Source organism: Ursus maritimus, unplaced genomic scaffold (genome assembly GCF_017311325.1).
Source record: "Ursus maritimus isolate PB19 unplaced genomic scaffold, ASM1731132v1 scaffold_7, whole genome shotgun sequence".
NCBI lineage: Eukaryota > Metazoa > Chordata > Mammalia > Carnivora > Ursidae > Ursus > Ursus maritimus.
The window spans coordinates 2044542-2060356 of record NW_024426885.1 but is presented as its reverse complement, the minus strand read 5'-3'; the positions used below and the strand labels follow the sequence as shown (position 1 = coordinate 2060356).

Genomic DNA, 15815 nt, shown 5'->3' with positions numbered 1-15815 from the left:
CTGCACCATAGATGTCAGTCCTGGAGGACAACAGGAGGGGGGAGGGGAGCCCGCACCCTCTCGGGGCCACGCGAGCCAGGCCCTCCTCTTTCAGCACTTGTCAATTGGAAACCCCAACGTGTTCTGCTGGAACTAGTTACAAATGGCACCTCGCCACCGCAGCATGTGGACATGGTCATCTCGTGCCTGGACAATCTCGACAGTCTCCTAACTGCGCCCCGTCCTCCAGCGCCCTCTTCCTGGGACCCCTGGCGGTTAGCTTCCCAAGTGCTCCGTTTCTCGAGCTCTCAGACTGGCAGGCCATTCACCCAGGGCCCCCGTGGCCTCCAGCCACCCTCCCGGCTTCAGTGTGGGGGCTCCCTGGCCAGATGTGCTCGGCGGCTGCTGGGCACAGGCGAGGCTGACTATGAGAAGCCCAGTGAAGGTGACCACAGTTTTGTGCACAAAGAAGAAAAATCTCCTGAAAAAATGATTCTGCCTACAGCTCCAGCTTCTCCGAAGCCTCTCTGAAAACTGAGGAAAAGGCTCTTGTATTGGGTTGTAGCTGGACCGTGAGATGACACGTGGGCTCAGGGAGGTCGTCACAACCAGAAAGGACCCCACGGGTAGGGTGTCCCGAAGGAAAGAGGCAGATGCTGCTTTTATCTTCAAAGCCAAAGGCTCCTCTGAGTATCTGTCAATCACTGGATCATAGCACAGCCGGGGACCGAAGGGCCAGGGGAAGGGAGGAAGGCAGCAGAGGATGGGTCCAGACCGCCCTGAGCGCCGGAGGGCAGGGCAGCGTGTGCCGGGGCTCACTCAGGTAGCGCCTGGACGCAGGGCTGCAGATGTGCCTGCGGACAGGTGACCGAGTCTGTCCGTCTGCCCTCGGCACCGTCCTCATCGCCTCCTGCCGACTCTGTCGGGGTCCCACCCCAGTGGCTGCTGTCTGGGCTCAGGAACACTGCTGGGTGATCTCGGGGTCTCTGGGGGGTCATCTCCAGCTCAAACACAAATGGACGTACTTTAGAAGCTACTGTTTTTGCCCAAATTGGACTCTCGGACACGCCGTATTTACTCTTTCCTTGCTGTGTGTGTGTCAGTGGTGACACGGAATCTGGAGTGGGGACTGCTGATCATGAGGGCGGCTTTTCCCTCCAGTTTCCACGGCTTCCCGTCCTGAGAAAGGCAGCGATCTCTCTCGAGCACGCTCACGGCTCTGCGACAAGAGCTCTGGCATCTGGAACGTGGGCACCACGGCTGTGGCCAGCGCGCTCTTGTCCTCAGGCTGTGCCTGCCCAGGGGCCACAGGACGGCTCTGCGGGCCGGCTCAGCGTACAGACAGGAGCGGAGCTCTTGCAGAACACTCCCTTACATGACATTAAAAGCAAGGAAAACAGGCGAGTGAGACCGCTCACAGGCGTTTGAGGGGCGGCCTGTGCTTGCAGCTGCCCGAGGAGGGGGCTGGGCTGGGCATCGGGGACCCGTCCTCCGTCCCCGGCCACCAGCAGGGCCCCACACTCAGCTATCTCCAGTCCCCTGGCCGCAGGGAGGTTAACCAACACCTCCGTCGGGGCAGCAGGGGCCTCTGTCACCCGGAGGGAGGTGGGGAGCAGGGGCAGGGCTCTGAGGGGCACCAAGGTCACCAGGTACAGGCTGACGTGGTGCTTCACCAGCCATGCCAGAGACCCAGCGGCCCCTGAAGAAGGTTCAGGAACTTCCCTCCAGCCTGAGCCCACCCACCTCTGCCTCCAGGACCAGAGACTGGAGACGCGCCAGCCAGCTTGTCCAGCTCCCCTCCCCCTCACATGGTTCTCCCCCCCCCACCTGAGCCCGGACGTCCCCACTCCACCCAGGACTCCGTCAGGCCCCCACAGCCGTCGCCCACAAACACTGATCGCGCCAGGTCCCTTGGACAAGCTTCAGTCCTGAGAATCTGTGTCGCTGTCCTCCGTCCGTGCTCCACACACCCCCTCTGCCCTCCTCTCCTGCCAGCTCCTGCGGGCTCAGGCTGGTCACAGACACCGTGTTCCTTGTAATCAGCACTTACACGGGTCCCCTCTTCACCCAATCCCCTGGAACGCCTGCTGCATCTCCCGGAGTTCCTGAGTGAAGGCAGCTCGGGCAGCCGGAAGGTGAGGGGTGCTCCCCGCTCACCCTCGACGGTGATGCATGGGCATCCTATCCTCTAGGCTCCCCGTAAGCCGCCGAGATGGGGCGTGGGTGCAGACGGCGCACCTGCAAGGCGATTCCAGGCATACTGGAGACGGGCGTGTGGAAGGAGAAAAGCCAATGAGCAGGTGAGGACTGTGGCCACGGCGCCAGTCCTGCCGGGAGAGGACTCACGAGGAGCACACCTACACCTGCCCAAGGCGCCCCCAAGGACGGGGATGTGCGGCGACCTCCTGGTGCCCACCCCTCCTTCATCAAAAATCATGCACAGAGCTGTTCAATCCCTAACCTTCGAGGTGGGAGCGGTCAACGTGTGCAAGTCCTATGAGCCAGGTGAGCTGCAGGTGAGTCCAGAGGTGAGCCGGGGTCTGCCTTCGTCCCCTGAACTCTGGGACATGTTGACTCCCACCCTCCCCTCCAGCACTCATACAATTTTACCAACTTCAGCTTTTTTCTTCTATTTTGATAGATACATAGAATTGTATGCTGTCATTCCAACAACATCCTCCACTGATTTAATTTATGTTTGAGGGAGAGACAGAATCCCATTCCGGCAATGAGAGTGGGTGGTCCACTGTCCTCCCCAAGGGCATCTCCATGACGAGAACACGATCTCATCACTAATAAATATCATCCGAAGATCCGGATCGCCCAGGGCCATGGCAGCCCGTTCAAGAAAGGGGAACCACAGCACCGAAGCCGAGACAAAACATAAACCCAAGGAAACGAACAATGCGCTTCAAAAAATAATAAATATTTACAGTTCTTACTTGTCAGTGCTGGCGGGTGTGCTGGCAAAGCACACTCTCGGGAACTCTCCAACGCAGCTACGGGACAAGTACACCGCATGAAAATGACTTTTCTCAAAGCACTTTGGTAACAGAGGCCAAATGCTTACAGGCCGTAGGAAACAATCCTACCACAGTTCACACGTCAACAGGACCATCAGGGTGTTACTTAGAAGAGCACATGTGGAGAACGTGAGCAATGAATGAAAATGCCGGATTTTTGAATTGACAATGAATTGAGTATCACAACCTCATCCAAGACGTTTTCCGAAGGTTGACACTAACACTTGGAAAAAACGCTTAAAAAGAGGAAAAAGTATACAAATTTATAAATCAGGTTGAGCCTCATAAAATCGATCATGTTAAACAATGTATTTGGTCGAACCATGTTCAATGACATTCAATCCTGGTTACACTATAAGACAAAAATATTTAGTATTGATATCTTAAAATCTATTTTTAGAAACACTAGAAAGAAATGTATCTCACTGAGGAAAATAATTCTCTCTTAGGATAGGATTTGGGGTGACTTTTTTTCCTATTGAGACTTTTTTTTTTTTTTTGCACATTTTCTTTTGCTGCACGTGTGACTTACACAGCACGACTGTGTGTTATCCGTGGTCTTCCATGTGCCCTGCAAGATCTGAAGAGTTGTCATAGGAACACGGGGCCTCTCAGCTCCCTGAGGAGCACAGAGTCACCGCGTGGAACAGACTGCAGGTAGCCCTGGCCTCGCCTCCAGGGCTGAGACCGGCTGCGGGCACATGAGGACAACCGAGCCCCTCCAGCAGGTGTCCCAGCCCAAGGGCTTGCTGCAGTTCCAGAGAGGCAAAGCTGTCTGCGTGTCTGAGGGGAGGGGGACCTCAGAAGTCGGGGAGTGAGGTGAGCCTCCTAGCTGCGGGGAGAAGGCCTCCCCCACTGCCCTGCTGGCAGGAAGACACCTAATACCGTTACTTTCTATCGACAGCCTCACGGTGGACATCTGCCTTAGCGCAGAGAGAGCCTGGTATGGCCCGGCGGGCATGCACGTGCGGCCCGTGAGTTCCTCTTTCTAACGGACTCGGATCTAAACTCCAGCAGGCTCACCTGCGTAGACAGCCACAGTGCCAGCCAGCCTCCCTGAGGCCACCCACTACGGGGAAGCTGGCCAAGGGTCCCCCGCAGAGGGACCCCAGAGGGCACAGCAGGTGCAGGGCTCTCCAAAGGTCTTCCTTTCCTGGCCCCTGGGAAATCCATTCCTACTTCTGAGGGATACTTGGCAGGAGGAAGAAATTCTCAATAAAATGTTTCTAATATATTTATCTAAATAGGCGGGATCACAGGAATAATCTGCTATTTAATTAAACCTGCCCTTCACAGGCTGAGGGTTTTTTTCTTTTAAAGCTCTATTGTGGTCTGTATAGTATAACAAAATAAAAATAAAATCTTCCTTGAGCCATCAGAGACATACTACAAAACCACAAAAGCAAAGGCCCCTTCCCAATCCGTAATCTCCATGGAACTCCCCGAACCATGCCGCACTTCAGCTCCTGGAAACCCACAGACTGGCTCCATCGTTCTGTAAGCACATGAATTTCTGGACGGAAGCTCTGAACAAATGCAATAAAAAGTCTTATTAATCACTCAGTCCATGAAAAAAGTGACCTTTCTGTGCCTCATTTTCAAGCAACTAGAAATCCTACGGGCTTAGCTATCAAATTCTCTTGAGCATGAATGACTTATAAAATCTGCTGGCATATTTTATAAAGTCAAAAAGTCATAAACGGTGCCATTGCTTTATGACATCAGCAGTAATTCAAATTGACCCTTTCTATTCATGAACTGTGTGTGGGCTTCTTCTGAAATCCTCCTAAAATAGGGGTTCAGGCCTCCCCCCAGACTCTTTTTCCCAGGGGACACTCAGAACTCCGGGGTGGCACTCTCTATTTCTGCGTTGTTTTTGCTGATTCTCAACTACGTAAGATTCGCACGTAGAAGAATCTAAGAATCAAAGAGAATCACCCACCTCAATGAGGCACGAATGCACTGAAAATCTCATTATTAAAACTGCTCAACCAACACCATTGGGATAAATTCAAGAAGCCGTATAACCTGGCTCACCAGCAGCCTTGGGAGGGAAAAGTGGGTGCCTCGGGCAGCCCTAGGCTCCCAGGGGGTCAGTCTGACGCTGTGCTGGTGAGCTGGGCCTGGCTGGTTTCCAGAACAAGAGGTGCAATGGAGGCATTACAAAGATGAAATGAACGCATGCTTCTCTTTCTCAAAGGCTCCTGATGCCACCATGTCTCCTGCTGGCTGATTCAACTGCAACAGACTGGCCAGGGCGAGTCAAACACTCAGAATTACATGCATTTCTGCACGTGACGAAGGCAGAGAAGCACCTGTGTGTCACCAGTGCCTAACGAGGGCCAAGACAGACGTCAGGAGCAGCCATGCCAACGGCTCCGGGGCAGAAGCCGCCTGTTTGGGCGACTTTGTGGGGAGAAGACTGTGCTTTCTCGCTTCTCAGGAGCAGTGTCACGCACCTGTCCTGCCCCGCCTGCTGGCAACGCTGTGTGCAGAGGAAGAGGGGACGACGGGGGCTTTAGAGGATCGGCCCCTGCGTCGCGGGCTCTGTGGCCCCCTCCAGGGTCAGCACTGGCCCGGGCCGTGAAGCACGTCATCCGTGCATAGACTGCCCTGCGTGGGTTCCTTTGGGCAGCTCTGTGCTTCCCGGCATCAATGTTAATTCAGCCTTCATACACTGCATTGCAGTGTTAAGTTCATGAGCCTACTTCTCCTTCCAGTCCCTCACTGCCGAAGGCTGTATTTCATTTTTAAGTGAACAGCAAGATAGGGGGACGCACGCATTACCGCTCATGGGGGCCAGGAAGAGCGCTCCCCCACGGCCGCACCACCTCTGTCCTACCTGTAATACTTCAGAGCTGAGACCATCCCAGTTTCCCTGCACCCCAGGGCCTCCCGCCAGCCCGACTCCAGGGATCCCTGCTCATCCCCCTGCTCTGGGGGGAGTGGGGTCTTCCTGACCTCTGGCCTCAGCGCCCACTGCAGCCGCTGCTGGGAGCGGCCAGACCAGAGGCCCGGGGGAGGCTGCTCACTGCAGAGGGGATTTGCTCACGTTCCCAAGGTCACTACCGTGTTCGTGGTAATCACCAATGCACACAGGCTCCCGCTACCGCCCCTGCGTTCAGCCTTATTTTGTGAAGAAATCAAACTGGGCTATTATCGCTGGCTCATTTTATACCTAAAAGCCAAAGCTGGAAATAAAAGTCACTGGAAGGAGATTAGATTCTAACATGTTTTTCCCCCTAAATTCAAACGGAGGTTCAGAAGTCAACTATAATAAAGACATCCTAATTTAACTGAAAGTACTTGAACTGATCCATAGGCATGAACCCCACCTCGACGCAAAGGAGCACAGGGGACGCCCCTGGGAGGTGTGGACCCCAAAAGCTGCCTGGGCTCCAGCAGGAAGCTCATCAACACAGAGGCTCTCTGTGCGCAACCCCGGGGACCGTCCCCTCCTGTCTGCCTCTCGGCGGCCTGCACGTGCAGGTGGGGAGAGCAGCCCGGCGGCACCTCCAGACCCGTGGAGACAAGTAGCAAGGGCTCCTTTTCATGCTGCTCTGGCTTCGAATGATCTGGCACCTGAATTTCACTCAGCCTGACTCTGTGAACTCAGGGAGGAAGGAAAAGTGTCCCCTGGGCTGCGGGGGACCATTACTCAGGGATTGGCTTTGGGGACAGCCATCACCGGCATGCAGGTCCTTACCCCTCGCTCCAGCAGCATGTCTCGGAAGTGGGTCACCCGCTCCTCTAGCGGCAGGAGGATCTGGGGCGGCGGCGTCCTGGTGCCCTTGTCCTGTCCTTCTGCTTCCTCTGGCCCAGGACTCACATGGCCTTCTGTCCTTTAGGGCACAAGACACAGAGAGTTAAACGCTATTATAGACCCAGCTGCCACGTCTGACAGCCCTCCAGGTAACACCCCAAGAGGCAAACACTCAGAGAACCTCGTAAAGCCGGGTGCCGGCAGCCCCGCAAAACGGGGTGATTTTTGCCCTTGGATGCAAAGCGCTTCGTTGTGTCTGGGGCGCAGCCGAGACCGAAGCCCTAACCCAACGGACACCAGCAGGGAGCGAAGGCCGTGGCGGGTGCACGCGAGGGCCGAGTGGGCCCACCGGGAAGGCAGCCCAGAGCGGCTGTTTCACTGCCTAGGCCTGGTGTCAGAGGACCTAAAGGGGTGAGCCTTTCCTCTGGAACAAACCACTGGAGCTCAGATCCGGTTCTGTTTCTGTTGTTTTGCTTTGTTTTGTTTCAGCGAGGCCTTCATTTTGGACAAACGCAGGAAGACGATTACTGGAGACTGTGCCATCAACACTCTGGGTACAGAAATGCTGTCCTGGGGCCTAACCCGACAAGGAGACGTCAGTGACAGCAGCAGGGACTGGGACCCCACCCCAGGCAGTCTGCACAGGGAAAGGAGCAGAGGGAGACCCCCCCAAGCCCTGGAGCAGTTCCCTCCCCCGGCCTGGGGGTGACCACAGCCATGGCTCAGACACAGCAGGGCCGCATCGGGAGCAGGCAGGAGCCAGGGCCCAGCGGGGCAGCCGGGATCCAAGGAGCCACCTCCAGGAGGCTGGAGGCCGGGGGAAGGAGGGAGCCCGCTCTTACTAAGCACCGGATCGGCGCCCTGCCTTCTGGTCTCTGCTGCCCGTTCGACAGCTCTCCTTCTGTTCTGCACCTTATCCCAGCAGCATTGGGGGACCTGCTTCTAAAACATCTCAGTGTTCGCTGCTGGAAGTTCAGCCACCTGCAGACACAGGTACTCACATGACGCCCTCCCCTCCCCAACCTGGCCTGCATGGGAGCAAGCCCGTCCAGCCGCCGCTCTGGTCCCCTCGTCACAGCCTGTGCTGAGCCCCGAGGCAGAGAATCCACCTACATTGGCCTGGAGAGCAGCTTGCTGTGACCCCACGGACCCGTCTGTGGGGCCTCTTCCCGGCCCAGCCCTGCCCCACACTTCCCCATAGTCAGGTCCCACAGCCAGTGACTCCAGCAACGAGGGGGGCAAATCAATTCTGTCCTCAGACCACCCGTTTTCCCTTTCTGACGGCGCTGTGGTCAAGTTAGGCTCCCAACTCCCCTTGCCGAGCAGCATACCTTGGTGCCCCCCGCACGCCCCCCAGCGCCCTAAGTTCTTGGGGATGTATGAAGAGCAGAGAACGTGCATCTGAAGAGCATGGCACGTCCCTGCTTCTTTGCAGCGTCTCACCCTGGGAATTAGCGGGTCAAAGGCACTCGCGCCACACACACCCGGGCTCCCTGACACAGGCGCAGCACAGGCCCTCGCCCAGGGCGATCGTGCCCCTGGAGACGTCTGGTGGCTCTTGGCCACGGAGAGGCAGAGACCAGAGGTGCTGCTAAGCGCCCCACACAGATGCCCGCAGAGGGTTACCCGGCAAGTCCGCACAGTCCGTGCGTCCGGGGAGCAGGAGGCGGTCTGTGCAAGGTCACACCATCACTGAACCCAGCTGGTCCCTGCCTCCTGATGCCCGCTTTTTCCATCACTGTCCCTCCAGGACACCGTGGAAAGCCGTCAGTTACCAGCTGTAGGGTGTGCTGAGAAGACGCAGTGTTCTCTAACACTCTCCAGTGGTGGGGTGTGGATTAATCCAACCTAACACAAAATGTACAAAGAAAAAAAACAACAAAAGCGTTTGCTCAGCCCATTAGGGAACCTTATTTATAGACCAACTATTTCAGGAGAACTTAAATTCTTTGCTGCTTATGTGATTATGTGGATTTTCAAAAAAAAGAAAATCACCAGTGGATTTGCAATTGTATCCTATTCCAGAGGGTATAATTAGGATTTCTTTGTAATAAATTTTCATTAGTTAAAAATAGAAGTGTGGAAACAAGACCTGTATTGTTGGAACTTGAAATAAGATGAAGAGGAACGTTACAGGCTCAGCGATGATTGAGCATAGCTCGTTCAACACACTTTTATTCCGAGCTGCTGGACGCCTTCCAGGATGGGAAGCTCTCTGTTCAATCAGACCTGGTCAAGAGTAAATGCAAACTTGCTAAATATATTTTTAATATTCTTATGGCTGAATGAGTTTGGTACCTTTAACAAAAGGCAAATTCTAATCCTTTCAAGTCCCAAATACCCCGGATGACAGGCAGCATCCGCAAGGGCACAGACACTGGTACCCACAAGTCTTGCCAGCTGGGTGCGCGGGAAAGGCCTCTCATCTGGAAATAGGTTTACTGCATGGCAGATGCCTCGCCAGGTTGGCACCCTGCTCTGGAAATTTTTCGGATCAAGTGCATAAGTTGAAAGGGGCTTGGTCTTTATTGCACTACTGGGTATTTACCCCAAAGATACAGATGTAGTGAAGAGAGGGGCCATATGCACCCCAATGTTCATAGCAGCATTGTCCACAATAGCCAAACTGTGGAAGGAGCCGAGATGCCCTTCAACAGATGACTGGATTAAGAAGATGTGGTCCATATATACAATGGATTATTACTCAGCCATCAGAAAGGATGAATACCAAACATTCGCAGCAACATGGACGGGAGTGGAGGAGATAATGCTAAGTGAAATAACTCAAGCAGAGAAAGACAGTTATCATATGGTTTCACTCATTTATGGAACATAAGAACTAGGAAGATTGGTAGAAAAAGAAAGGGAAGAAGAAAGGGGGGGTAAACAGGAGGGGGAATGAACCACGAGAGACTATAGACTCTGGGAAACAAACTGAGGGCTTCAGAGGGGAGGGGGGTGGGGGAATGGGATAGACCGGTGATGGGTAGTAAGGAGGGCACGTATCGCATGGTGCCCTGGGTGTTATACACAAGTAATGAATCATCGAGCCTTACATCAAAAACCAGGGATGTACTGCATGGTGACTAACATAACATAATAAAAAAATTAAAAAATAAAATACAAGAAAAAGAAAAAGAAAAGAAAGGGGCTTGGTCTTGTCCAGCCTTTACCCCAGAGCAGGGGTCCCCAAGTCTGGGCCGCAGCACTGGGGTCCCTTCAGTCTGGGGGACAGCATGCTCCCTGGCTCCGGTCTCCCATCCTCTGGGAGACATTGTGATGGCCACCCCCTACCTGGGGCGGGGGGCTCTTCTCCCCCATTCTGCCCGTCGCCTCAACCCTCGGACCGCGACTCAGCTGGTTCAGCCGAATCGCGAGTGGTGCGTGAGCACGTGCGCACGCGGTGTCCATCCCTGGGTGCCAAGTCGAGCACGGAGTTGTCCCATTTTGCTCATGTGCACAGGGCAGCGGGTGATTGGTAGAATTCACTAGACTCCTACTCAGTGCAACTGGATTCTAGACACAGCACGTCTGGTTGCTAGTTTCCTTTCTTGGATGACAAACCTTATTTAGCTCATCTGAGGCTGAGGGAATTCAGGGCACCGGACTTTGCACACCTGCCCTGCCCCCACAGGTCACCTCTCAGACGCACAGACATGCCTCTTCCCAGCTCCCCAAACTTTCCACGGAGAGGAGGGGAGAGACAGATTCAGAACACCGCACTGTTTCATGGCAGGTGCATGTGAGGGGCCATATTTCTCAGCATTTCTGAGGCCTCCCCCTCCTCCCCCCCATCTTCCCCTCCTCCTCTTCCCCTCTTCACACCATCAGTTGAGAGGCTGAAATAGAAGACAGTCTCTATAACCACTGCAGAGCATGAGAGAGGAAGAGATAAGGGTGACTCAGGCTGTGATAAGTGATTCCATCTCCTGTGAAGAAACGCTGGGGTCTGAGCGAGTGCCTGGTTCCAGAGAGGAAACCACACATGGCTTTGTGAAGCTCAACTGCTGCTGAGCCCCCTGGGGACAGCTTGCTGCACAATCTCGGGCAACTTATGGAAGCTCTCTGGACCTGGTTTTGATAAAACACGTGGTTTGGATGAGACGATCTTGAAATGCCTCAAGGACCACCATCCCGGGATGCAAACGTGATCCCCTCCATTTAGTCCTGTTGAAATATTCAAACGTCTTGATTCTGCCATCGACTCATTAGCTCTGCCTCCCAACGTTGCAGTTCTCAGAATCGGATAAGCAGGACTCCTGCAGCTTCGTCCACCTTGCTCTTAAATCATTGAGCAGGAAGAGCCAAAGGCAGTCGCCTCTGGCCTCCCCCCAGCCCCTCCCACACGTGACACCGTGCTCTGCTAGGCTGGCGACAGGCGGGGCGGCCTCGGTGTCCACGGCGGGGTGTCCTGGCAGCCCCATCCAGCCTCCCCCAGCATCTGTGTCTGCACGTGCCACGGCCACCACCAGGGGTCCCCGCCGATGGCAGGCCTGTGGCGCCCCTCTCAAGGGGCTGCTGAGTGACTCTGATTTTGTTTAGACCATCGCTCTCTCCCTCCCTGCCCTCGGGTTCGCTTCCCCGGTGGTGGCAACTTGGATGGCATTTCTGTTTTACCGCCATTGTCTGCCACCAGTGAGCACTTGGGGCCACACTCTGCCCACCGCCAGGGCCAGCTGGCCGGGCGGTGTGCTGGCCAGAGTGGTCCGTGGGATAACAAAGGCTGTGTCTGGCCTTTGTCCCTGATTCCTCTGTGAATATCCTGGGCCACAGGGGTGTCCTTGTTCAGAACGCTCTTTTGGCCCCTCCTAAGCTCAGGGTGGGCCCTTAGTTTCCGGGGAGGGCCTGGCCCACCAGAAAACAACCACGTGGTCTGAGGGCTGGAACCCTCAGGAAGGGACAGGGGTTAACTTGAGTTCAGTCACATGGCTGGTGATTCAATCCTTCATGCCTACGTACTGACACTGATAAAAACTCCAGACAATGGTCCGGGGGGGTTTTCTGGTGGGGGGGCTTCTTGGTGCCCCAGGAGGGGGGGCACCCAAACTCTACAGCGACAGAGGCCCGGGTGCTCAGGAACCTTCCAGAACTCACCCTCGTGTCTCTTCCATTTGTCCGTTCCTGAGTTGTGCCCTTTATGATAAAACCATAACCTTAAGTAGAGCGCTCTCCGGAGTTCTGGGAGTCATTCTTGCAAATCACCAAACCTGGAGGGAGGTTATGAGAACCCCCAAATTTATAGCCAAGTCAGACGGAGGTGGGGATGGGCTGGGTACCCTACTTTCTGCTGGTGTCTGAAGTGGAGGCAGTTTTGTTTGGACCGGTCACCTCACCTGTGGGGTCTGCACCAACTCTGGGTGGTTATGGTCAGAGCCAGGCCATGGGACGCCGGGTGGCCATCAGGGCAGTGCCCTCAGAAGGCAGGGCACTGTCAGAGTCGGGCCATGGGACGCCGGGTGACCGTCAGGGCAGTGCCCTCAGAGGGCAGGGCACTGTCAGAGTCAGGCCGTGGGACACCGGGTAACCATCAGGGCAGTGCCCTCAGAGGGCAGGGCACCATCAGAGTTGGGCCGTGGGACACTGGGTGACTGTCAGGGCAGTGCCTTCAGAGGGAACGCACAATTGGGTTTTTTCCAATTCCATCAGCAGGTGTGCCCCAGGGCCTGCTGTGTAACCCCCAGCGGCCAGGGCAGACCGCGTGGCTCCCGAGCCCCTGGTTCGACCCCAGCAGACGTCCTCCCCTCCAGGTCTGCGACACTCAGCCAGGATCACCAACGGGTGCCTGTCAGAGGCTGAGAGGGAAGGTCTGTCCCCAGGCCTGCCGGCGTGGTGGCTGACCAGCCATCTCTGGCATCCCTTGGCCTGGGGGGGTATCATCCAGGTCTCTGCCCTCATCTTCCCACAGCACCCCTGTGTGTGTTCGTGTCCAGATGTCCCCTTCTATAAGGACACCAGTCATTGGCTTGGGGCACATTCTAACGACCTCATCCGAACTCACTACAGCTGTGACAACCCAGTTTCCAAATAAGACCCCACTGCGAGATTCTAGGGCTCGGACTCCAGCGTCCGAATGGAGGGGAGGCAACACAAGCCTGTAACCAGGACCATCCTCGCTGGGCGAGCAAGTGCCACGTCCTCAAGGCCTGTCCAGGTCTTGTCAACGAGATAAGCAATGGGCTGCAGGTGAGAAGCCAGAGTTTTCCCTGACGGTGAAGTATGGGGCCTACACGTCCAGCCCAATCCAGGAAACACTGCACCAACCTCTCCCTCCCCGCAGGGACCACCTGGGTCATGGGCTTTTTTCTAGAACATTCACACTGGTTTGTACAGAGAAGTCTCCACTTCTCCAGGACATGTTTCTAGTTGCCCGCAGCCCACGCTGGGCGGTCTCCTGAGAGCCTCTCGGGCATCACCGCAGGGGGCACACCCTGCAGTCCAGGCCACGTCCCTGTGCTGGTGGCCCCACGTGGCAACCTTTCCATGTTCTGTTCTAGCTGCAGACCCAGCAGAACGAGCTGGCAGAAGGGCCACATCCTGCCTCAGGTCCTCATTCACCCACCTGGTTCACTGGCCCCGTCTTCATGGCTCCCTCACCTCTGTGCCTTCGCCATGACGCTTCCTCTTCATGCCTGCCCTTCCTGCCCCTTGTCCACTCATGGCCAGCTTGGCCTCATCTGGGCACCTGGCCATTCCCCTGCAGGACACGGCCCACCCTGTGTGACTGAGCCGCTTTCTCCTCTGCACTCAGAGCGAGGGTTTCCTGCAGCAGGAGGGCCGGGCACACGACACTTGCCGGAGCCACGTCGGGATCCGCCTCTGTGACTGCTGGCTGTGGCCCTGAAGGCAGCTCCAGGCCTGTCCACTTGTTCCCCTCCAGCACGAGGCGCCGTGCTCGGGACTCAAAAGGCAGTGAACACATTATTGGCTTAGGTTCTGTGGTTGAGTTTGTTCCCTGCGATTCCCCTGGAGACACGGTAAACGGAGTGGAGCTCCAGGTCCCACCTTCTGAAGAGACAGGCGTCACGGTGTTCAGACGTCTTTCTTACCGCCACACCACGGTGCCCTTCTGAGCTACTCCTCCAGAACGCGTCTGCAAGTCATTAACACAAAGCCTTCCGAACACGTGGCTGTTCCGCTGAGGAGTTGTCGAAGGAATTTATAAACCAAGGTTGTTTTCCTAAACGTGCTGTGGTTTGGCAGCCCCTGTCTGTGCCACGTAAAACTGAGAGCAACACTCCAGGATCCAAGCAAACCCGGAACCCCTTCACGGCTCATAGTAGCTGTCTTCTGGATTCTCATTAACCTCTTCAAACTCCATAATTCCTATCGTCAAAATGGGAAGAAGGGGGGGAGGAAGAGGGGAGATCTACATTGTAGGGATGATGCAGGAGGCAGAGTGTTGGGCATTAACTGTTTGATCTCAATAGACTTGTCTTTGAACTTTGACTTTCACACAAATGTACTGTATTTTCAGGAAAATCTCATCATTCCACTGATTTTTTTTAACTGTAAAATTTAAATTATAATATTTGCCACTTAAGATTTTTTGTAAGAATTAAATGAAGTAATATGAACACCAGATATTTGTTGACATTCTGTGTAAAACCCTATCCTCCTAGTTTGCCTATACATGTCATTCAATCCTTACCACAGCCCTGTAGGGCAGCCATGCTTATCACCCTCATTCTACGTACGGGAAAACTGAGATGACGTGTGTACAGTACGTAGCACAGTCGCTGGTCTGTGAATAGTACTGATGATGATAGTGGTGGCAGCAGTGGTGATGGTGATGATGGTGATGGTGATGGTCATGGTGGTGATGATGGTGGTGGTGATGATGGTGATGATGATGGTAGTGACGATGGTGATGATGGTGGTGATGGAGGTGATGGTGATGATGATGATGATGGTGGTGACGATGGTGATGATGGTGATGATGGTGATGGTGATGGTCGTGGTGGTGATGATGGTGGTGGTGATGATGGTGATGATGATGGTAGTGACGATGGTGATGATGGTGGTGATGGAGGTGATGGTGATGATGATGATGATGGTGGTGACGATGGTGATGATGGTGATGATGGTGATGGTGATGGTCGTGGTGGTGATGATGGTGGTGGTGATGATGGTGATGATGATGGTAGTGATAACAGTGATGACGGTGACAATACAGTGATGATGATGATGGTGATGATGATGGTAGTGACGATGGTGATGACGGTGGTGATGGAGGTGATGGTGATGATGGTGATGATGGTGGTGACGATGGTGATGGTGGTTATAATGCTGGTGATGATGATGGCGATGATGGTGGTGATGATGTTGACGACGGTTATAATGTTGGTGACGACAGTGGTGATGATGGTAGTGACATGATGATGGTAATGATGATTCTTCACCTTCACTATCTCTGGCAGCCTCTGACTATCCACACCAACCCTCCCAACACCAAGATCCAGGCCTTTGTTTGGATGTATGATGTCTCCTCTTTTACTTGATTTAATGGATAGGAAGAACTTGCTCTTTCTCCTGGCAAAGAAGGCTGGGAATTTATCATCAAAATACTGCCAGCCTATAACTCCAGTGTTAGACACAATATGAAATTCTGCAGGAATCAAAGTCTCTGTGAATCTCTGCCGTGTGGGGCCTCAGACATTCTGTCATGTGGTTGTAACAAATGGCCCTCAGATGAGGCCAACTTTGGAAGTTCTGTTTTCTATAGTTTTTAGCCCTGACGCTGCGGTGTGGGAGCTGCCTCTGGCTGCTGTCAGAAGATGGGCACGTCACTCAGGGTGGGCTCCAGGTCCCTTGGTGGGGCTGGGGCGCAGGGGCCCTGGCTCTGCCAGCCCGCCCTTCTCAGGTGGATGGTCAGGATTCAAAGCCAATGGCGCCATTGAACAGGATGCCTCCCTAGGAAGGAACCCCGCCATGGGCACGATACTGGATCCAGGGAGTAACAAGGAGCTGTGGGAGCATAGGGATATAGCTTCCCGCGCCTACAGGCAGAGGCAAGGCTCTAGGATGGACAGGGACAAAAGGTCTGCCTGGAG

General features: G+C 54.7%; 1 protein-coding gene across 1 annotated transcript in view; it reads right to left on the bottom strand.

Annotated features, from left to right (window-relative positions):
• The window catches only part of TCERG1L (transcription elongation regulator 1 like), a 182832-nt gene that overhangs the window by 12595 nt on the left and 154422 nt on the right, over positions 1-15815 (bottom strand). Inside the window, exon 9 of the mRNA XM_040624770.1 lies at positions 6709-6844. Within this exon, the coding sequence (XP_040480704.1) occupies positions 6709-6844 (136 nt within the window). The remainder of the gene's footprint in view (positions 1-6708; positions 6845-15815) is intronic.